Below are 25,038 nucleotides of genomic sequence, written 5' to 3' on the forward strand. Positions count from 1 at the left end.
ATTGGGTTGTTGCAATAATAATAGATATTTTTATGCTTGAATCACCTTCATAACCTTATTAGGATGATCACAGATGCCTATTTAAAATATAAAAAAAAAATAAAAAAAATTACTTCAATACAGCACAACTATCAAAATGTAACAGTTGTAGAAGTATTTGTCCTCAATTTAATTAGAAACTCTACTCAAGCAAATGAGAAAAAGTATTGTTTGTGGTTTCCCTGCATTCAACTCACCAGATATAATTTGACAACAGTGTGTAAAAGTCAAAATCTCCAATCTCATTGGAACATAAATGTTACAATAGATGCCATTAGCCCTTCTCATTGCTGACCACTCAAGCACTCATTTTTTGGCCACTTTACCCAGTTTATTGTGTGCAGCAATAAAACGCAAACTCTCTCACAGAGAAGCCATTGGGGAGTGTCAAGAGTAAACAAGGTTAATTGTTTCTCCAAACTGGCCCAGTGGGCTACACATCTGTGATTAGGGTTGGGGTTTGAAAGCATTTTGTTGAATCTGAATTCAGTATCGAATCTGCTTATGGAATACAAATCTTATCAAACCTTTTTACATAATTTATTGGGGAAAAACAACAAAGACAGCTGCTTTTATTGAATTCTGTAGTAGCAACATATTCCTCACTATTCTGCATATTGTTATTCACTGAGCACCTCTGTTCTTTTTCAGTAATGCCCTGCTTTACACTCACACAATTAATTAAAATAAAATATGAACTTATATATAACTTGAAACTAAATACTGAAATGACGGTGGGAGACTGAGCAGGAGGTGCAGTCGCTACCTCGTTACCTGATGGTGAAATGGCTGCACTCGCATCAGGTTGTTAAAAACATGGCACTCATTAACTTTTATGTGATGCTGTGTTAATAAATGCTTACTGTGTGTGTACCCCCACTTAGTCGACAGGGCTGTGCCACAAATAATGTATTTCGCTGTATTCTCACTGAATTTTGGCTAGATGGTGGCACTATAACAAGCAACTTTACATTTTGGCCAATAACTTGGAAACTGATTGAAATTCTTTTTTTTCCACAGATTCCTTGGATCTAGCCTAATGTGCACTTTTCTGAATAACCTATTTTTGCAAACTCCTCCTAGACCGTTGATCCAATATTCCCCAAATTTGGCATGCAGCATCTCTGAACTCACAAGTCTAAAAGTTACCAAAAGATTGTTGGTACCCCAAATTGTTTGGCTGCCATAAGCCAAGCAATTTTGGGAAGTGGCAAAATTAACAATAACTTGTGAACACAAACTTACTCATGAAACTAGGGTTGGGGTTAGGGTAACACCAAGGGGATTGGTGACCTCAATCTAGCCAGCAATCTCCAGAAACATCTGTAGCACAGCTTTAAAGCTACGATCTGCGTTTGATGAAATTGTGCCTCTATTGATATTGCATCGCCCCACTTCTGTGATTGTTTTGAAAACATTGTGTTGGAGAGAATGGTGGGGCGAAGTACAACAGCCACACCTTGAGGTGGCAAACGTTGGAGCTGGATTGAGGATGGATAGGTTCAAATTGGTAACTGACCATCTAAGATTATAGTTAGCAGTAATGATGTCAAACCCAGGACTGTCAGTACATCAACTGATCCTCCACCTACAACTAAGAAGCACTGGATCAATACTCACTAAAATAAAAGGACATGAAGGATGTACTGGAAATAAGCTGCCAGTGCTCAAATGCAGGGAAAGTGCATATATTATTGTAATTCCCTGCACAGCCATAAGTGCACTTGAGCACAAATCTGTGTGGCTCAAGTGGAACTCGATTTCCAACAAAAATTAACAATACTACAACAGAATAATGGCAGCAAAAACAACTTCTCTTGAAAAGTAGGTAGGTGGGTTGTTCCCAAGTTTAGGGGCCTGATTGCAAATGCTTATTGCATCTGCTTATTTTTTAGGTTGAATGTCAGACAGATCAGATTGTATTATTTAGTTTGACTATTCACATTTCTCATGATTTCTATTAAATGAAGTCAGTTAAGAAATGAAAAGACAACAGATAGATAAAACAAAAAAGACTGTACTCACGTAGATGTTAACATCTGTGTTAATGTAGTATGCTGCATAAGACATTTCTGGTGTTGTGAGGATAAGGTTCATTGGCTTGGCAGTGGTCATGTTGAGAGAGAACATCTTGGCATCCTGGGAACAGGGAGGGGGGTACGGGTGGGGGAGGGGGGTAGGGGTGGGGGAGGGGGGGAGGGGTGGGGTGGGGGAGGGGGGTGTCAAGAGAATAACATTTGTTACACGAAACGGACAAAAATAAAATTTTATTGAGATATTGCAAATTCAATTTTTAAAATAACTTTAAAAAATAAAATGTATTTAATTAATAGTGATGGGACGATATGCTTATCTCACAACACGATTCGATATGCGGTTCACGATTCGATACAACCACAATATAATGTAATAAATAAAAGTTCAATGACAAAGTATACAGAATTGTGCTTTTTTCTGAGCCGCAAATCTTTCTAGCAATGGTATTGACTTGCTAGAATGTAAACAACAATTTAAAAATGTCATTACAAAGTGTAAATAATATAATTTGGATGAAGAGCTTGATTCATTTTTCTGCTCCATGATCCGTATTGTCACATTTTTGTATTGCGACAAATTGAGTTTCGATATATCGTCCCAACCCTATTAATTAACTTTAAAATAACAGCGTAACAGGATGATGATGAGATGATAATGAGTTAATAACTGACTTGTGTGTTCATGTCAATTCTGATAGAAAGTTCGAAGAAAAAAAAACAGCATAAACAAAACATCTGAGGATACAATAATCATTATAATACACATCAGCATATCAACAAGGACCAAGAACTCAAAAACTGTGCCACACATGCTACATACAGTAGCTAGAGCAAGTAAGACAGCAAGTAATGTGCATATTAAAACAGGTAAAGAACAGTTACAAAAAAGCTTGCTTATAAAAGTGAGTTTTAAGAAGGGATTTGAAGGACGATACCAAGCCTGCTAGCCTGATCTCCAAGGGCAGGGTGTTCCAAAGTCTGGGGGCATTGATAGCAAAGGCCCGGTCCCTCTTTGTCCTTAGTCTATGAACTTTTTAGGAACTTAGTTTTTTGAATAGCCAGGAGGTTGTTACCCGAGGATCTCAGACTGCGCTCCTGCTCGTAGTGGGATAAAAGATCTGAAATGTAACTAGGGGAAATTCCTCACACTTTACAGGAGATGCTTGAACAGCAGAACCAGGAGGGGAGTGAACAACAGAGTTCTGGTTGGAAAAGAACTTTGCTCTTGCATCTTTAAACAGCCTTCTGGTATCTAATCATGAGATATCGTGGAAGACATGTAGCTTGTTTGACTTCTACCTCCGCTCAGCTTTCCTGCACTTTCTATTAAGGGCACAAATGTTCTCATCAACCCAGGCAGAAACATTAGGTTTAGCTTTTCAGTCCCTCCAGTATTTTGCGATTTCGCGATCGCAATAATTAACGCAAATTCAACCAATCCCTGCGAAATTTGCGTCAGCTTGCAATTTTGTCCAAACACCACAATATTCCCGCATAAAATGGTCAAAGTACACGTCACCAAACTTAGGCTACTTCCTTGTTTCTGGGTCTACGTATGCAGACAACACCGCACATTTCCCATTTACCAATGAAAATTTCTACTAAATTGTTTTGCACCCCGTGCAACATTGTGGTGGACCACAATCAAAAGTTGTCAATTGACAGCCGCTTCTCTACCGCAAAGCACACAGGAGAATGGCTGAAAGACCTAGACAACAGAGAAGGCAAATCACTGTGACAGAGGCTGCTACAACAAGCACTTAGCAAGCGCTAAAAGAACAAATGTGAGTGTTAAGATTCAATTTATCAGGTTCTTGGTAGTGTCAGTGTGTGTGTCTGTGTGTGTGACAGACTGCATGAGCGAGAAAGAGATAAAGTAAATAGTCCAGTGGTAAGAAGTTTGGTTAGATGGTGGGAGAGAGAGAGATACAAGCAAGAATGTGTGTGTGTGTGTGTGTGTGTGTGTGTGTGTGTGTGTGAGTGTGAGAGAGAGAGAGAGAGAGAGAGAGAGAGAGAGAGAGAGAGAGAGAAAACATTGCAAATTGCATTGAAATTTTGGAAAAAAGCCCCTGCAAAATCAAACACTTTAGGCTGCAATAATCAGAAAAAAAGTCTGCGAAATCCTGGTGGGACTGGCTTTTTTGAATTTATATATTATATATTATATTTAATACCATCAAGGATGATTGTGCACGTGCTATTGAAGGAATTTACTCCTTTACTCCTCTGTGCTCTGTGGGTGGATATCTGAGATGGTGACGGCCGATGACTGGAATGCCTCTGAAAATGTCTTTATTGTGAAAGAGGAAGAAGGGGCACATTATGTCAGGGGTGGGAGGGTACCACATTGAACTAATGTCTATGAGTCAGAATGTGTAGGCCCATAAAATTAAAAGACTCAATAAGATTCAATTTTTAAAAAAAAACAGTGGTAAGTGCATTGACACGGCAGCATTTGGGCATAATAATGGACAAGAGCTCATAAAAATCCTGAATAAAATCACCCTTCACCTTTGGTGGTCTGTAGATTAAAGCACAGAGCAGAAGGACTTTACTAGAAATTAGAAAACTCAGACCTTCAAAAGAGTTCAAAGTACCAAATGATACAGGTAAACATTTGAAACAAGCCCTGTGAAAAACTGCCAGTCCTCCACTGCAGCCAGATGGCCGAGGTAGGTGAAAATGATAAAAACCAGATGGTGTTGCCTCAATCAGGGGGGTGGAGTCTCCAAGACTCAGACAGGTTTCAGGAGCCATAAAGAAGTCTTGAGAGTTCTCCACAATAGTCTTTATAGATAAATGACTTATTTGAGAGAGTGATGGTCGAGAGACAGGTGGGTTTCAGAGGAACATGGATCAAGTTGTTGGTAATAGGGAACTGGGCAGTCACGTGCATAGCATGTTTGATTGGTCTATGGTTCACGATCACCAGGATGTGACTGAAGTAATGAGAGGACTTAGGTAAAAGTCAATTTTGTAGGTGTTTATCAATGTTAGCTGATAGCATTTGGGCTAGCATTCTGCCTCTTTAGAATCTCTGAGCCCTGGCGTGAGGAAACGTCATTAGTGCCGGCATGGATAACAACAAACAGGGGTAACTTCTAAGAAGACTAGGCAACAGCCTGCTAATGTAATCTAGGCGAGCCCCTGGGAAACACTCGACAGCGGCCTTGGTGGTTATTACTCGCCGCGCGATGGAGTTGCCAATGATGAAGGCAGCAGGACAGGGAGTCCCACCACAGTGGCGCAGGCCAAAAACACCAACATGTCCTTCTGTAAACAAGACTAACAAGTCTAACAGCCCTGCGACATTGAATTTTGTGGAAGTGTCTTTGTCGGGAATTGAACTCGGGTGTCCCGATTGAGAGTCTGCAATCTAACTCCCTGCACTTTCACCCACGTGACCAAAACTGGTGAACACAGCGACCGACCCACCGACATTGCGATCCATAGAGCCCCTGCTGTCTCGGGGCTACAAACATGACAAGTTTAGCTCTTCATTAAGACCAAAGGGCTTAAGTGTGTTAAGTGTATCGATCCAATATGCCTCTCTGCATAGTAATTTCTTGAAAATTAACTAACCCTAACCCAGAAAACTACAGATTTTCTTTTAATATAATGTTGTGCTATAGCATAATTGAGATTTTTTGTGCTAATTCTAATTTTATTAGAGAATTGTGATTCTTTCTTTTCACCATGACGTAGCAGCAAGAATGATGGGAAATTAGGCAGAGGTGATAGGTCATAGTATTCTCTTATGTTTGCAGACTTGGCACACTTGTGCAACCCCTAGCTCTATGGCTGCTAGCATCAGGTAGAAAGTTCATAGCCAGTTTGCCTGCCAGATAGTAATTATACTATTATACAGACACTGTTTCAACAACCTAGCCACACATTGCAGTCAAGTTAATGTTAATGTTAGTGCTACTTCCAGTTAAATGTTAGCTAGTTGATGTTACTTTTCTCCCTGATGATCTCTTACAATAAATTCATACTATCAATTAACTCCATATCAGTCCTGACTCCTTATCTGAAAAGCACTGCTGAATTAATTAACGGATGATGGCCATTCTGAAGGCAAAGATTTGTGTAGCAAATAGATCTCTGTGTTTGTGCACGGAAGGGGTGCTGCGCTGCACTATTTGTGCTCAGAAATTCTTGCACCTGGGTCCCCTGTGTATCAAATGAAGTGACTCCCAATAAGTTACGTCGCTGTTGCATAATGTGTTAGCTGGGTAATAGGTAGGGATGCACGATACCGTTTTTTTACTGCCGATCCGATAACGATACCAGAATTTTGAGTATCAACCGATACCGAGTACCGATCCGATATTGACCCCTTTTTTTCTTCTGTAATTACACAGCTGCATACAACATGTAAATAACATGGGAACAATAATTTTATTGTTAAAAAAAAGAAAAGCAGCAGGGCAAAAGAACTGACCAAAATAGGAATGACAGTTCCTAGGATATATAAAAGATTGCTGCAATATAGGGATACAGTGCAAAAAAACTCACAAAAGTGCAAAAGAGCAATAAACTGACCAGTGCATACTGCTACAAAACAATATTGAAACAACCATACAGCCTTTGCTTATATTTTTTTTCCTCTTCTTTAGTGTGAATAACTGACAGAAAAAATACTGCTACACATAGGCTTTTTCTGGGCATAACATCCAGTGTGTGCCAAGTCTAGTCTAGTTTTAATCACTTAAGGACAAGAGGCAGGTTTTTCTTCAGAAGCAGAAGCATCTCACCTCTCTCTGCTGTCAGCCTGCTCCTCCGTTCACTGACAGTGTTGACAGTCACTGACGCTGACGCACGCACAGGTCGCGTCAGCGTCATCAGCGCGGTAGCATTAGCTTTAGCCCCCATCTCCAAAAAGCTTCGTTTTGTGAAAACGGAAGACTTAATTGAAACCTTTATGGTGGCGTGTACATGATACTAAGCCCAAGGACACTCGATGTAAGTTTGAGCTAAGGAGCAGGCGTTTGGAAGGCGTCGCCAGATGAAGTTCTTGGTAAAGTGAGTTGGATAAAGATCTTTGGGACGCTAGTAATGGCATAGCCATCTAGCATCCCTTTGTGGCTAAAATAATTCCCAACCGCTGACATGTTTACATCAGCACATTGCCTGCACGCTGGCTTTCTTTTTCCAACTTCTTCACTCACTCGTGTCACGTCACGTGCAAACTCAGGCATGTTTTACGGCAGGCGACTACGCCCGTTTATTACTCCGGGGGCTCGAACTGATTGCTCTGGATCGGATCGGATCGGATTATAACGTTAGCTGCCACCGATGTCCGATCCAGCATTTTAGGCCAATATCGGCCCGATACCGATGCCAAGTATCGGATCGGTGCATCCCTAGTAATAGGTAAAGCAATAATATACAAACACTAATCCACACCAAACTGTGTCCCTGCCAGCACCTGTGGCTACCTGCTTAAGTCTTTTAAGTATAAACAAGTAAACAGTCCATTCCCTTGATAAGCCAGGTCTCCACTAATCAGTCCAACATTAGCAGAGCCAGGCAGGGTCTAAATCTCTCCTGCTGTGTGACTTAGCTCCCAGTAGGCAGAGAGAGGCTTACATCCAGATCCACTCCTATGGTTTCAGGTGACTGCTGGGTAAACATATCCACCGACTAGCCCCACCCACAGAGAATCACTGGGATGATGAATGGCAACATTTTCTTGGGGGGCTAGTAAGCCAGCATGTACTTCAGCCACCACAGTCAAGATTACAGGGTCTCCCATCTGTCTGGCTGTGCCCTGGACACATGCTTAGATTACAGAGTAGAGTGATGCTATAGATGAGTTTCTCTGCAGTGTCACAGCCAAAGTGCACACACAGACCTGGGGGCGGTAGATTCAATTGCCAAAGCAGGAATTCAATCAAATATTTTGTGTTACCCCTGTGTTTTTTTCATTGTATGTGCTCTATGGCAAAAACATGTAAGTATGTTTGTTTATGTTCCTAATGCTCACTGTCTTAGTGTTAGTCATTGTAATTTTAAGCCTATTTATCCTTGCTTCCCAATATGATACCTAGCATGCCATTTTAACATAATCAGAAATTACACATTATCTGTAAATGTAATAAACAAATTGGCTTGTAAGTAAATGATCAGCTAAGGGTGAGTCATTAAGCTAGTTAAGTTGGCAGGTTGGCCACAATTTCTGTGGCTGTATGGAAATATATGAGAAAAAGTCAAATCAGCCAGTTTGACGGATCGAAGATTACAGTGGAGAGCACAAAACAGTATGGGTAAGTACAAACTTCTCTGTCTTCATTTTACCAACAAATTTGTCAAAAACTGTAATATCCAAGTTATGAATTTTTTTATCGCAATATCTAGACACATAGTGAGTTAACCCTTTCATTTTGAGCCAGGAATGATTAGTCTGACATCCAACAGAGACATGATTTTTCATTTCAAATCTAACTCAATTCCAATAAATTCATATTTTTAGTGCCAATTTACGCTTCCATCCATCTGTGACACCTTTTGACTCCAAACACTTTATTCTGTTATATTCCCAATGCCTTGCTTATTTGAAGGTGGATTGTTTTCGCAGCTGGTTTTGTTGGAGAGACACTGAGCATGGCGGGGAAAAAGTGTGAATCGCTATTATTAAATTAATCTTGTTTCTACCTGCTGTTGTCAGTGTGTGATCCAAGAGAACTGTGATGAACTCAAGCCAGAGCTGTGGAAATTGTCAGGCCCATGCGGAGCAAATCAGGTGTAAGGAGACCACTGACAAACTTCAAGACACCAAATTGCCTACGTACAAACTGTAGACGCATTTTGATGCAGAAGCTCACGCACAGAGCCTATAATGGACAGATGGACACACACACACACACACACACACACACACACACACACACACACGCACGCATATATACAGTTACATAGTTGGCTTTGCATGATGGCTGTTGCATCTCACTGTGTTCCAGCATTTTCAAAATTACACTGATTGGCCCAAAGGGGGCACTACAATTACAGGTCAAAAAAAGGTGACACATTTGTTACTGACTGTCCCAGAAGAAGTCTGCATCATTCTGAGGGACAACATGTTTACTGTTGCCTTATTTTTTCTGATCATGATGATGGTCAATTACTTGCTTTGAATAAAAGGCAAGAGGGAATATAACCTTTAAAGCTATTGTATATTTCAGTGTTATGCAGTGTCCATCATAATCACATCAAACTTTTCTTCTCGTCTATCTGTTGCCTTGTCTGATGCAGAGATGAACCCACTCCTAATTAGTCTGGCAGAAAGGAAATTGTCAGAGCCAATCGACAAGGGGGCCAAAATAAAATTCATTCCATTGTGACCTGGGGTTGGCTTCCCTCACAGACTAGAACACAAGCTTAATTTGTGATAAGCTGCGACCTATTTGCCTCTATGAAACCAAATACAAACGCCTGATACAGTTTATAGGTTACTTAAAACAATGTATCCAGTTCCCATCACATAATTGTTAGCTCATACATTTATCGATGAAGTCCTGCATACTGGGTTCATCATAGTCATCCTTAATGCAACTTTGATATCAATTGACATAGACAATGAAAAACAGCCAATCAGGAAAGAGGGAAGGTCATTAATGACATCACCAACCAACAGGAGACTCTCTCTCGAGTCCAATGAGCTGCCACACACCTCAATGTGGTTTCAGAAGCAATAGATATAAACAATCAAAAGGGGAGAGGGGCTTACATGAAACAACCAGGGAACTCTGTTGCCGTCACACATCTTAATGTGAAAAACAGCCTATCAGAAAATGGGGAGGGGCTCAAATGACATCACCAATCAATAGGACAATCTGTCCTGAGTCCGACGAGCCGTCACTCATGTCAGCGTGACTTTGGAATCAGTAGAAATAGAAAATCAATAAGAAGCTCTGTCCTAAGTCCGACAAGCCATCACTCCTGTCAGTGCACGTTTGGGATTTATAGAAATAAACTATTAAACATCTCAGTGCAACTTGGGAGTCAACAGATATAGACAATCAAAATAAAGCCAATCAGGAAAGGGGGGTTTAAATGACATCACCAATTGATAGGAAACTCTTTCCTGAATCTGACGAACCATAACTCATGTCAATGTGACTTTCGGATCAACAGATATAGATGATGAAATCCATCAAAAATTTCCAATAAGCTATCACTCATGTCAATACAACTTGGGGATCAACAGATATAGTCGTGTGTGTGTGTGCGTGTGTGTGCGTGTGTGTGTGTGTGTGTGTGTGTGTCAGATAGAGCTGAGTGATCATTCTTAGTCCTTGGCCTATCACATCAGATTTTGATGAAAGACATTTGCTTTTTATCTTCAGTGCCATCTAAATACATGTATTATGAAAAGAACATAGACTAATTATAAAATGTGTCATGTTCATCATGGGAAGACTCATTCGGAATTGTAATTGGTAAAACACAGTGTCCTACCAGAAATGACAGTTATTTTCCAGCTGAAAATAGCTATTTGGTGTCTGGATTGGTTGGTGCAACACATTGTACGGCGCCCCAAGTGTTCTTACAACATGTTACGCATACGTTTACAGTAAATGAATGAATGTCATTTCCTACGAGTTCAATGTGATTCATACAAAGATAATTTTCTACGAACTCATTGACGTTTCCCTTAAATACTCTCCTCTAACTAGGTTAATTGTCTCTGTCGCTTTCTCTACTTTCCCTCCCCTCGTCCATCTGTGACTTCATTCTTTCATTCTGAACTCTGAAACATTAATGTTGCTGACCCTGATCACTCACCTTTGCTATTTTTGTTCCTGTGCTTTCAAGATACAATTGTTTTCCTTTTCAGACTTTTTTTCTCGAGAGCATTTTTTTGGAGGACCTTTGCTGATGCAGTTTCCAGTTATTCTTTTGGCTCTGTCCCTTAACTTGAGTTGGCTCCGCTGGTCCAGTCTCGGCCTTGTGCCAAGACCCTGACTACCCAAGCCAGTGTGTGACATCAATGGGCCCTGTACAAGCAGCTCCTCCCTTTGAATTCTCCTGCCCTGCGTCGCCCCTTGACTTTCCCTCTCTTTTTCTCTCTACTGTCAAACTGTGAGAGTCAACTGTCACCGGCAGGCCTTAAATCAGTATGAAAAACAAAGGGATGGGTAAGAAGGTGATGAGAAAGGGACAAAGGGAGAGGGAAGCAAGAGCAAGCCTCCCATCTAACTGAACAGTTTGGCAAGAAATGAAGACATTCCCCTTCCTCTGTGTTTACAAGAAAAATCTGTTCTAAACAGACAGTCTAAGGCAGATAAGGGAGCTGTGTTAAGAAATCTTATGTCCACTTGCTTCTTTCATTTCGTAAAACATCCACTCACAGTCCCACAGGAGAACAGGATATGCAAGCTCTGTGGAATGTCCATCGGCTCACACAGATCCCAAGCCAAACTCCTTTCGCAAACACCCACCAGCCCTTCCACTCTTCAAATCTACTACCATCTTTCCCATTTTATAAAACAACTGAAGAATATTTGTTCTCATGCACAACACATTTGAATATGCCTCTTCTGTGATGAAGGGCTATATAAATAAATTCACTTGAAGCCTAATAAAAGGACTTAAAGGAGCATTTCCCTCATATGTTTTAAATTTATCTTGTTATTACACAGATGTTTCTTCTGATGTCTGTCAATTACATGAGACTAAAGACTTATCAAAACCAATTACCCACTCTTTGAGGAGAGGAATGCTACCAAAATCTTCTGCTTTGCAAATGTTAGCACACTGACTCAAAATTAACATCATCTAGCATAGTATCTTTTAAAAGTAAGCATACACTTATCAACTTGAGAGCTGAGAGATTTGTCGTATGTAGTGATAGAAATATTTGTCTCATTCACCAAGTGTGCAATTTTCACACACCGTCTTAGGTGCTAATTCTGCTGGTTAGCTACATTGCTAAGAGTCTTTGTGGTGTATTCCTGTAACTTGACAACTACATTTCTAAAAATGTTTGGGGATATGCACATTTCATTAATTATTATTTTCAAACCAAATTAATGATGGATTGTATGCACGGGGGATATGTACAATGGGATATGTGCGATGAGGTACACACATTAAGTCAGCTTTGCTTATTGGTGGACTTTAAGAGAAAATATATGACAGCATTCAGAAGTAGGAGAGGACCTTGGGGCCTCAATGTGCCTTCATTAATTTCACAGAGGTGAGGGATTCAGTTAGGTGTCTTTGGGTACTGTATCATCCTGTGATGGTGTCTCGGCTGGTGCACATAGCACACTCGTTTACTCCCCTGCCCACAACCGCCACCCCCCACTAAATGAGAAAGAAAGACCAACAGACTGCAAAATAAAAAGAGAGAATAAATAAAAAGAAGTTGTTTAGAATAAGATATATGTGAAAATAGTGCTGGAAGAAGCCTAAGTAAGAAGAAAGAGAGGAAGTAAAGAAGCAGTGTGCACTGACAAAGAAATTACTAATATAATCTGACACAACAATAACAACGTAAAGATTAAGAGTTTACTAGTTAGTTTTCTGTGTCATTCCCTAATGCTAAACATTTTACAATTAAAGTGACCCAATCTGCAATCTACAATTAGGTTATATGTGTTTGTTTAGCTAAAAAATGTATTCTTTATATACACAGCTAGCAGTAGCTTAGTATACAAGCAAGGTTAGTATAAAAAAAAGTGGCCAGACGGGAGACCCAGTCTTTCTGTGATGTCTGGCATCTGTTAATGGTTAGCTAGCTATTAGGCTGATAGATGTTGGAGATGGAGATGTTCCTTGTGTTTACATTTCACCATATGGGGAAGCTAACTTATGCACTAGTTCTGCAGTCATATGGTTTCAATTCAATTTAGTTCTTGGGGAGCCAATAACAAAATATTGACTTGAGAGCTGGACCATTATTACAGTACATTTTATTCAATTGTTAATGCAAATTGAAAGATGAAAATGCAATCCCACAATAGGGGCATTTCCTCTTTGTTGTACCCGTCTCCTTATCATCATCATCATCATCATCATCATCATCATCATCATCATCATCATCTTCTGCCAGCTTTTCTTTTTTGTCATTTCTGCTTTATTTGGACAGTTTTTACAGGTCACAGTGGAGAGAGACAGGAAACACAGGGCAGACAGAGGGGATGACATGCAGCACGGGCCGGATTCAAACCCGTGCCGCTGCGATTAGCACTTTGCCTTAATGGTACTTGCTTACCATTGGGGTGAAGTGCAGGTTAAGGATGTGGACCTCTGTCTTGTCCTCTCCGAGGAAGCTGGTCCAACAGCCAATGGGCATCTCCCTCACCTGGACCCAAGGGTTGTCAGGAACCTCCACTGGGTCACATGTCTGACTGGAGGCTGAAAGAAATAAAGTGCAAATGCAGAGTCAGAAACATAGTATAAACATATGGTAACTCTACATCACTGAATGGGGAACCCAAGAACAAATGGACAATTTGGACGTAGTCTACTTTCTAATACTTTTATATAAACACAGGATCTTATACCTTTAGCAAACTCCCACTGCTTCTTTTGCTCTACATGTTGCCTACATTTGAGCAGCAAAACTGCTCACAACATTTGGGTCCCAGAGAGTAAACGACTAGAGTAGAGAATTAAGTATTCATATCAATTGTCAATTGTTTATTTTTAAGTCTAAAGGTTATGTACAACCTCTAATGTGTTCATAGGTTATGTACAACCTATGAACACATTAGAGATTTTATAACAATATCAGAGCACAATACTCACAAGCAATCACAACACACACATAGGCTACCACTACTAGAGCTTACAATTATGCAAAGTCTGAAATCAATGTTAATCAATGTCTCAGTCCACACTATGGACCTACAATAGGGTGTTGGTTTCCTGTTCTACCTCCTCAATACTCTTTTATCCTTCGCTTTGAGGCTGTCTGGGAGGGCTAAAAGTTATTGTTAGTCATTCTGAAAGCTTTGCCCTGTTCTCTTAATCAGGCTAGGGATGCTAAATGTGTGGGAAGGACTACATTGTTTAACAAACGGATCTACTGGGTCACATTTATCAGACATCTCAGAGTGTTGGGCTGCAGTCATCAATCAAGTTTGCTCATTCTACTCCCTGCTGGGAGGCTCCTGTTTAACCTGGGGATCTGTCACAGAGACTGGATTAATGGAGCTGAGGCTGTGCGGTCGTGAATGTCGTTGGGTACAAATGCCTCGTGTTTGACCTGGGCTAAGCGTGTGTGTGCGTGTATGTGTGTGGGTTTGGAGGTTGGGGATTGCCTGTAGGTAAGACTGAGTATGCATGTGTACATGTGCTCTCATATGGCTGAGGTTTATGAGTATTCTGCCTTGTCGGTTGTCACTAAATATTCTCCACCAATAAACTTCCTCCTTCCTTAAGAGGTACAGTGGAGACCAGGCCTTCGGGATCAGGCCTTAAAGTCTCCTAAACCCAGACTGTCTGTCTCTAGACACTGGGAGATTGGGCTCTGATGGGATCAGAGTCAGGATCTACTCTATCCTGTGCCTAATCACCAGACAGGCAGATCTAAGCTGAATACAATATGGACATGCCCCCACTATAAAGAAGTTGATATTATCATGTAGCCCCAAGCTAAAGAAAAACCATTGCAGTTCAGCAACGGCAATTACTCCATAGATAGCTCTTGTAAACAAAACATATGAAAAATGTATGAATATGATAATACAGTATCAGCTAGAGCAGGTATCTGTTCAGTAACAGCATTAATCACATTTGGAAAGATGGCAATTATGATATCAAAATGGATACACTTCAAAACCCCACTAGGTTTGCAAACAAAGGTTTATTTACTCAACAAGGGATAATCCCTCATAGAGAGCAGATGTGGAGTAAAATAGTGAGATGAAGAAGAAAGGAAGAGAGAGGAGAGGGTTAACAGGAAATTACAAAGTTTGTAAGGTCAACAGGATGTGCCATATTTAGATGGGGCACTAATCGTGACGAAGACCTTGGTTGATGCAATGTTTAGTGATGACATTGCCTCAACCAAGGTCTTTATCACAATGAAGGAGAAGGGACAGAGAGAAAGAGATAGAAAGAGATAAATAGATTGAACAAGAGGGGGGGAAAAAGAGGGGGAGCTACAAATGGTTACAAAATCAGCTCTTTCTCCTGTTTTTCCTCTTTTTTTTATTGTCCTCACAATTAAATCAGGGAGAGTACTATGGATTGGTCTCTTTCTGTTTGTTTAATCATTAATTCCCTCCATATGTGATGCACAATATATCTGATCGGTCAATATCTGCTAATGGGATTTGGATAAAACTTGATCTGTACTGCGTTCTGGCATTTTCAGAATTACATCCATTGACCCAAGAGGGTCACTACACCGCTTGTTTGTTCTCCATGTGCCATACACAATATCTGGGACACCACTGATCAGATTTTGCCAAAACTTGGGGACATGATGCATCTCACCAGTGCATTTTGGCATTTTTTAGCGCAGCGCCAGCAGGGGCTTTAAGGATCCCAATGTCGGTCGGTCGGTCTGTTCACCACTTTTGGTGGGTGAAAATGTGCAGCGAGAGTTAGATTGCAGACTCTCAATCTTCCACAAGATTCAATGTCATGGGGCTGTTAGATTATTAGTCTTGTTAAAATGACACCGATTAGCCCTAGGGGTTGCTATATTATTTGTTTGTCTGTCAATGTGTCATGCACAATATCTTAGATGATGCTAACTGAATTTTGACTAAACTTGTGGAAATGATGCATCTCAACACTGCGTTCTGGTATAACCAAAATTACATTGATTGGCTCAAGGCAGGTGCTATATTTGCAGGTCAAATCAAGGACATATATTTGGTACTGATTGGCCATGAGGGCGTTTGCATAATTAGTGGCACAACATCTTTACTGTTGCCTTGACTGTGCAATCGACTGTAGCTTTCTTTGCAAAGATGAGAGCCATCCTCCTTCTTTGTCATCGCTCTCTTCCTCCCCTAACCCGAAGGTCAAGGCCGGTTTCCTGTTATTCTGGCCCTGTGTGTTGCTCCATATCCATATCCATAAAGTTACTGGCCTCTTGTTCTGTTGAGACAGAGCCAACAGCCCATGACTGCAGTTGCTCGAGAGGTCTTGGTATAAATCACACTCAGTGTGTAAGTGCGTGTGTGTGTGTGTACATGCATGCCAGTGTGCATGTGTGTGATCATGCATATGTTTTCCAGTCACCATAGAATATAAACCATATTCATTCTGTCATCTTAACCCAGGAAATGCCAATGGCCTCACTAAGCGGTTTAGTGGTAAATGAGGTATAGAAGCACAGTTCCATTCCCTCTCCTCTTTATCTACTTTTATCAGTCCCCTCCATTTCCCATTCCATGAGAAGAATCCATTAGGATTTGAGGGGACAAATAATGGGCCTCATTCATGAAATGTGTGTATGATCAGATTTGATCTTAAACTCTTAAACTTATGATCATTTCCACAAATATTTCAGCATTCAGCCTTTCTTCATAATCCTTTCCTACCTGAATTTGTTCTTTGCTATGATCAAAATCTACGTGTGTTGGAAGCATGCGTGACAGCATACATGCTGAAGAGTCAATTTAAGTAGTTACAGACCTTACAACAAAATGTGTATCAAGGTATTTGTAAGCCTAAATAGGCTACTGATAATAACCAACAAATAACAAAGCTATATGAACAAATTCACAGCCATAACAGGCAATTCTATTAAATTGGAAACACATGTTTAGCTGAACGATGAAACACATTTGCTGTTACTGGAGCACCTTAAAGTCTGACCTAGCATGAATTTGGAGCCAATGAAGGGGGGTCAGGATGAATGTAATATGATCACATTTTCTAGTTCTGGTTAATATTTTAGTTGAAGGTTTTTAATGTAGTTAGGTAGGCCAGAAAATAAGACTACAGTATCTTTTCTCCCTGTGTCGTCATTTTCCACCCCCCGGAATAAAACAGAGTGACTTAACTGAGATCAAACCTAAAGCTTAGGTGTTATGTGGATGTTGTTGAGGACAGGCAGGATAGAGTTGAGATGAGACCGCCATTTGTCATTCAGCAATCGCCTGCCTCACCCCCTCCAGCGACTGGTGCACTCAGTTGAATTTAAATTTATTCTATGGTCAGAGGTAGATCTTAAGGATTTTGGGTACAAACCCACTGGACTAGTCCAAGGCAAATGTTCCCTTGGGGACACTTAAGTTTTTCCTGATCTTGATTTTGACTACTAGAGTGAAATTTATACTAGCCTGGACAAATCAGATCATGCTAAAATGATACATCATATTGCAATATATACATTATATTATAGTTATACTGGCAGGCTGAAAACTACACAGTGAATATACCGTATTTCCTCTAATAGTGGCCAATTAAAAGCCGGGTCTCCGATAATGGCCGGGGCCGTGGTCGACACGAACAAATAAAGGCCGGCCCCAAATACAGGCCGGGGAAAAAAACAAAGGAAACAAGACTAGGTCAAAACCTAGTATATGGCTGGACCGTGTCCGTCTCCTCTCTCCGCCGCTGCCTCTCCACCGCGCCCACGGCCCGTACCTATCGGGGACACCCGGTGACGCATCGGCGTCGGGACCCCGCCGAAATCTCGGCCGGATCACCAGGAACAAATCGGCGCCCAGCTATCGGCACTGGCCGGAACCGTGTCCCCGGGAAACTCGAAGCGTCGGCAGCTAATACATCCATGGTCGGCAGTAAGCCCTCGGCGCACCGAAACCTCCATGCCGCCGACAGAACAGAGGGCTGTCAGGTGGACTGAGCTCGCGCATCGAAATAAACGGCGATATGATATAACTGTATAGATTCTACTTTAGCTTCAGTTAGCTTCATCTTACATGCAAACAACGGTGGATACCGGTAAACTCCTGGCGCCTGTTATACATGTAACTGTAGTTTGTAGTAACATACAAGTGCCACAAGATGGCTCGGCCGGCGGAAGTCTCTGGAGCGTGCTGTCGTCGATTACCGTAATTATCGTAATGCATTGCAGTAACAAGAAAACGTCTACCTAACGTACCCCAACAGAAGCAGATCTGAAAACAAGGAGGCTTCGTACTAAAATATGAGCAAATATACTTATCAAACAGAGGAAATTAGAAATAAAGGCCTGTCTCTAATATAAGCCTGCTTCCAATAAAGGCCTGGTACCCTCTGCAGTTGAGGTAAATAAAGGCCCGGGCCAATATTAGAGGAAATACGGTAAGTGAGTTTATCTGTACATCGCCAGTGCCTACTGGTCTTCCAGCTCTCCACAAACACCCATACTATTTTTTTCCTTCATAATTTTTGGAGCACTGTTTCTTCTCTGGAGGTGGTGGTGGTACATTTGCAAAATATCGATACATTTCATTTTTGGATGAGGTTTGTTCCTAGTGCTGCTGCTGCTGGTGTTGTTCATGGACCAGAAGAAATAGAATACAGGCAACTGACTGAGAAGCAGTGAAAGCACCAATTTCACTCACCGATTGAGCTAGTGTTCCCTTTTCACTCGCCTCAGGTGAGCAGGCAAGCTGAATTTCATGCCCGGTCTATGGTTACTCTCATTGCTAATCAACTTCAATAAGAGCATCAGCTAAATGCCTAAAATGTAAGTGGAAATGCAAAATGACGTGACTTATGGCTCTCAAAGCTACACTGTATGCCTGTATTGTGGAAGAGAGAGGGGAAAAAACCAGCTGGGAAAACCCTGGCAGAGGGGAGCATCAAGACCAACTGTCTCCCTTGGTCCCTCAGGGTAGGGTAAACTGTTTGTGTCCAGGGTCGGGCGACGGAGTCATGAGGGGAAAGGGGAGGGAGGGGTCCGTGCTCCTATCAGAGTTAGTTGGAGAGGAGAGAGACGTGAGGGAGCAAGGGAAAGGGGGGCTTCAAGGCTGGTTCAAGTCTCTGTCGGCTAAACACACACACACACACACACACACACACACACACACACACCTATTGTCCCGGCGTTTCCGCAACTGCAGACTGAGGCCTGACCATCCACAGGAAGGTAAACAAGCTCTTATCAGTGCTCTGCAGGGGCCTGCACTGTCCCCTGGCCTCTCACCCCTGCATACTACACATTATGCACTGCATAGTACACACTAGCTTCCTCACCATCTCACCTCCCTCTCATAAGTCCTGAAGTCCCCAAATTCTATCAATTGCTGATTAGTCTTGTCAGTTTTATAGCCTGGGAGCGTGTGCGTGTGTGTGTGTGTGTGTGTGTGTGTGTGTGTGTTTGCGTGTTGAGTCTTGCCTCTAGTGTTTGCTGCAGAGGCACTGAGGATGTGATAGCTGGTCTGGAGACAGCTTGTCTTCACACTAGCTCTGTTTACACCTCTGGGAGCCATTTGTCAGTCGTCTCATCATGTCGGAAGTCGACGGAACAACAAGTCCAACGGTGCATGGAAGGCCTATGGCTCACTCACTCAGTCATTCACTCACTCACTTCATGCCCTGTCTGCTGCTAGTCATTAGGCATTCCACATTCTTTGATGCGGACAAATTTGCTTGTATGAGTTGTTCTTGTTCTGTGTAGACAGGCAGCGGAGTGTTTTGAAGACAGGGATGAAAAATATATCATCTTTTCATCTTGATGCTCACAAATACTCTCAAGTGATCTGATATATACCAGACATTCCGAGATCACCATCCATCTATGCATGATCAAGTCAAGGTAAAAGGAAGTTGAAACATGTTTAGCTTGGTGGTGAGTTGCTTAATGACACGTAAAGCTGGTAGGGGATAAAATTGTCACTTACAATCAACAAAGTAGTGTTGAGTTAAGAGCCGGGCTTTCAGTATAACGTAAGCCAACGTCAACAAAGCAGGAACGGGAGTATTGCGGCGTCCATCAATTACTTTGCGCTTTAAAAAGCTCACCAAAATGGCTGTAAACTAGTCCAAACAAAGTTAAAGTATTCCAGCTTTTCTTCTCATCAGTGTGTCTTCTAGTCATTGCGGGTTATGAATCGGAAGACATTTGATTTGATTATTTAGTTCCTGTTTGCTCATTCCCATCTGTACTGAGTAAATGGTTTCCAAGTATAGGCTAGGTGTAACAGACTAACCTATTACACTAAGTCCAATTTTTCAAAAGGCAGCTACTGTGAATTCTAGGCAAAACACTTTTTTCCACCATATTTAAATGTCTTTTTAATATAGAGTACAGACTTTGTTTTGCTGGACCAAAATAAAACCATTAATTATAGAATACTCATTTGATTTTCCTCATCCTTAGTGCTGTAATAATAAATTATGTATAAAATTGTTGTATCAAAAGCTCAAACCGTTGCATCCCTAGTTGTCATCAGTTTAGCCTAGATGCTGGGAATTATTGGACATTCTGAATGATTGATGTACTTGGGTTTGATACTTTAAGCTGTTATATTGGTCAGCGTCACAGACAAAACTAGCAAAACTAGTTAGTTTTCACTTGTTAGTCTTGTGTCTTCAGATTTCTACACCAATGTGAAGAATTTAATTTATTGCAAAATGAAGAAATATTCTGAAAGAGCACTAGCAAAACTAAATTAATCATCTGAGTGCTAATTAGCTGCGCCGTCTGTGGAAGTACAGACTAATTTAGCAAGCTTCATGCTAACTACGTGCCACCAAAGCAGATTAAGGCTTCAGAGATTCATTGCACACTGGTTGTTCCAAATCATTCAAGATTGATGTAGCTTTGCACAGCATATGCTTCTCATAGAACCAACAGAAATTACCTCGTTTTTTTCTTGACTGATTTTGCCTGTAAATATTAATGGTCTCCAATTTGAGGGTGGCATAGCAATGAAGGCTCTGGCATTTTTTTAAACACATTTGGAGTGAGTTAACTTAAGAAAGTTCTGAATAGTCAGAGATCAAGATAATGTGTGCCTACCCACAGTGTAAGATTTCATTTCAGTCTCCACATTTAAGTAATGGAAGTGTCTTGAGTGGGGACAATTGTTCGACAAGTGTGGCCTTATTCCCTCCAGAGTCTATAAAAAGATTATTAAGTACCCTGAGCCTGACTTTAGGGTTTGTTGTAGTTGTATTACCAGATGAAAAAAACTGTCAGACAATTCAAGGCCCTTTTTTGAGTCACATATTCTACTTTTTGACATATCACAGTAATAAGAGCAAATTAATGTAAATGACAGCTGAAAAGTTTTACTTCACATCCAGTGGGAATTCTCTCAAATTCTGTACTCTTCAGCATCAAATCAGAAACAGATACAGACACAGACACACACACACACACACACACACACACACACACACACACACACACACAGTCAGACATTTGAGAGAGATTTCAGCTCTCTGAATAGAGATTGACCGGTGCGGCACCTGAATCAACAGGAAAGTTACCCACCCAGTCCCAGAATCAAGAGGGCTCTGCCATTATACAGCACTGTGCACGGTACAGTACACTGTACAACACTGACCACTAGACAATTAACAAATTAGTATTTAAAATGGTATGAAGTGTTTCAGAACATAGAACAGATGGAAACACGGTGACGGTTGATTGACTTTTTCATGCCAAAAATATTACGACATGAGAACATTGGGGACCCTCATCAGAGAAGAAATAGCCTACTTTTGTTATCTAGTGAATTAAATGATAGTGAAATGAAGTGATATGAGATGAAATTAAACGATTTCCGATTTTGCTAGATCTCCTAGGAGCAGTCCTAGGGGTGTCTGAAACCTCCACATTCAGCACCTTCCAAACTCATAGGTAGGTCATCTGGCCAACCAAGAGTTTTCCCTCCAATTTATGTCCTAATACACAGGTACATTTCCTTTGTTTGTGCAGACCCCTGGGTCGACCATGGGCCGACGGATCCAGAGATAAGAGCACATAATGCCATGCCTTATCTGAGCAGACAGCAGGCATGTTGACATGGGCACAAGTGGTCGCCATGCTGTCGAGGCATTTATCTTACCCACTACTAATGAGCCGTTCAGTGCTCATGCCACTGCACACTGACAAGCCTGGGCCAGCGGGCACAAGACCTCATAGTCACCAAGAGACACCCATGGTTGGAAGTGTATCTGATGAAGACAGAGTTTCTGCTAAACTGATAAACTGCTAGTTTAGTCATTATTGTCACTCTTAGGGCTCTATTTTCGGCGGCGCATGGAGCATGGAGCATGGCACATGGCAAATGTGTTTGTGTTTGCGCCACCCGTCTGCTCAGACCAGGTCAACGGCGCATGGCCAATGCGCATGGCCACAGTCATGTTCTGTGCTATTTTCATGGCTTTATCAAGTGATGCATGAACAGATCCTATTTAAAAGCTTACCTACCGCTTCTGTGGATGATATGTTGGGCAATTTGACATTGATGTAAATCTCTCAAGCAGGAAAAAACGATATACACACACACACTAACTATATACACATGTGGAAGTGGTTTTAAATGATTGTCATCAAACATAGAACTGTCAGTATGTACTATGATGCCGCCAATTACTGTTTGGCTCTCCAGCTTATATCATGGAACTGTTTCCTACATTCGGCAATGGTTCTCCTAAGTTCAGAGCAACACGGTAACCAAATGTGTTTTCTCCTCCCAATCTAATTTAATTTAAGGCGCTAAATATTTGCTCGTGGCAGTTCTGCACCTCGCACACAAGGACATCAGTTTCCTCATGGGGGAAGCTTCTGTGGCCGATCCGCTCCAGACTGCTCTCTCCATCACAAAATTGTCAGAGCGCCACCGCTCTGACATGCCACTGCACGTGTGAAGGAAAACAGGTGATTTGATTTGTCATGACGACACCAGCATCTGCCACACCTACTGATAATGTATTCCTCATCAACATCAGTTGTCACGCCCTGTGTGCCTGCGCTGTACGCAGTTCACTGTGCTTTGCGCCATATGCCACTGATTCATGAAAATAGAGCTCTTAATGTTTGCCACTGAGATGACAATTAAAGCAGTGTTGAAGTGCTGCTGTTTGTTTGCCATTTAAAATATGCCATAACCAGGCCCAAATGCTCAAAGTGCAAAGTAATAGAAAAATCTCCTTAGGGAAAAATAATCTCTTTAGAGAAAAACAATGATTGCTTGTGTGGGAATAAAACTAAGAAAATAAGATTTTGTAGATATATTTTCAGGATTGAAATGAGCGTATAAGGCTATCATTAGGTAATGCATAACAGCCAATTATTTATTATGGGGTATATTGAATTATTTGTTACGGAGTGAGCGAAATGTGCTTTACACAGATTTGATATATGCCTTCTCATAGGAAGAGAATACCTTATTAGCATCATACATCATAATAACCACAAATCAAAACTGAAAATAGTCATACACTACACACCATTCTATTGCCATGGTTTTTCCAAAGACAAATTACAACACACAACATCATTCATAAGCCACATAACATGCTAGAACCATCTTTATACCAAATCAAGCGTTATCTAGTGTAAACCTTCTAGGGACAAACAACAGAGGAGAGGAACATAACACACTAGTGAGTCTCCTCCACACTGCACTCTGTATTCAAACAGAGGAAAAGCGCGGCGGTCAGAAATGGATTGTTATTTGGGAGGGGCATAACACTGAAGGAGATAGAAATCGGTCTGAGGGAGCGACAAGTGGTCGCGTCTCCCTGCCACCCAGTCTGACTGCAGGGAGGGCCGGCTCACTACAGCACAAGAGGGGAAGTCGATTATTTTGACTCGACGCCATTTTTAACATGAGTATTTTTTTTCTTTCCGTTTGTTCCTCTACAGGCCCTCTGAGGGGCCTTTCTGTCACTTTCCTTTTCTTGCTTTTTTATCTTTTATTTCTTCCATCTCCTGTATAGCAAATTTCTCTTTTTTTAGTCATGATTTTTATTTAGAAATTGTTCTCCTTGTCATTAATTTGCTTGGTCTCTCCATTTTTCTTATTCCTCTATCTTCCTCTTGCTCCTCTCTCTCGCTCCTATTTGTCTCTTTTTTAGATTGCTCTTTACCTCCATTTTCCACCATCTTCCTTCTGTGCCACTTATCTGCTCTTGGACAGTCACATCATTCTGATCCTTCCCCACCCCCCTTCTCTAGCAGTTGTCCTCAGTCTTTATTCTCCATCACCAGTTTCTATCATGGCTTCCTGAGGATGCAGGTCCAGTGGCTCCCTTGTCTGCTGTTGAGCTAGCTCCTCGTGTACTCTCTCTCTCTCTCTCTCTCTCTCTCTCTCTCTCTCTCTCTCTCTCTCTCTCTCTTCTCTCTCTATCATTCTCTCTCTCTCTTCAGTTTTCCCACTGAGGTCCCCTTTCAGACACCCCTCCCTCCCTCCTTCTCCAGCGGCACACTAATCACTTTTGTACTTTTCCTACTGCCCATGGAGAGAGACTCCGGGGTAGGCGGAAGTGCAGCAGGAGGCCGAGCAGTCAACATCATGATGCCAGGCTCCCACAGGGAAGCTTACAGCAGCAGGGAGCTTAAAGTAGAGTAGAGTAGAGTTCAGTTGGACCCATAGACAATTATGACCCCCCATAGTCAGCTACAGTGTATACATTACAAGTGAAGCGTTCTGAAAATAAAATCTCCATGATCTTGCTTCCTCTATGGAGGCGCTATACATCTAGAACTCCCATGCTGTAAGTACTGGGAGACTAGAACCCAAGACTTCCATAAGGTCCAAGTCCTATGAGGGCCAGTCAGCCAAACTATGATACATTTCCAACTGAGCTGCAAGGCAGAGTCAATGGACGGTCCCAGCTGGTCCTGGGGGAAAAAAAATGTCTAATGGTTTGACAACCTGGGACATACTTTCTGTCCTCCAGAACTGGCATGGTTGATTCATTCAGTCACATAATTATCACACCGGTGATTAGCTAAAACTGGTGGGTTGCTTTAGGGCTATAGCTATGACACATTAGTGAAATACACATAATACACATTATTACACCCATAAGGAAAGGCATCAGGCACAAATTAACCTGTAAAACCAACATCCTTTCCTAT

General features: G+C 41.5%; 1 protein-coding gene across 1 annotated transcript in view; it reads right to left on the reverse strand.

Moving 5' to 3' along the window:
* eng (endoglin) overlaps positions 1–25,038 on the reverse strand; it is a 50,669-nt gene that overhangs the window by 23,255 nt on the left and 2,376 nt on the right. Inside the window, exons 3-4 of the mRNA XM_071900893.2 lie at positions 13,297–13,439; positions 2,065–2,178 (exon numbers count right to left, since the gene is read on the reverse strand). Coding sequence (XP_071756994.1) covers positions 2,065–2,178; positions 13,297–13,439 — 257 coding nt within the window. The remainder of the gene's footprint in view (positions 1–2,064; positions 2,179–13,296; positions 13,440–25,038) is intronic.

The sequence above is a fragment of the Centroberyx gerrardi genome, chromosome 2 (assembly GCF_048128805.1).
Source record: "Centroberyx gerrardi isolate f3 chromosome 2, fCenGer3.hap1.cur.20231027, whole genome shotgun sequence".
Lineage (NCBI taxonomy): Eukaryota > Metazoa > Chordata > Actinopteri > Beryciformes > Berycidae > Centroberyx > Centroberyx gerrardi.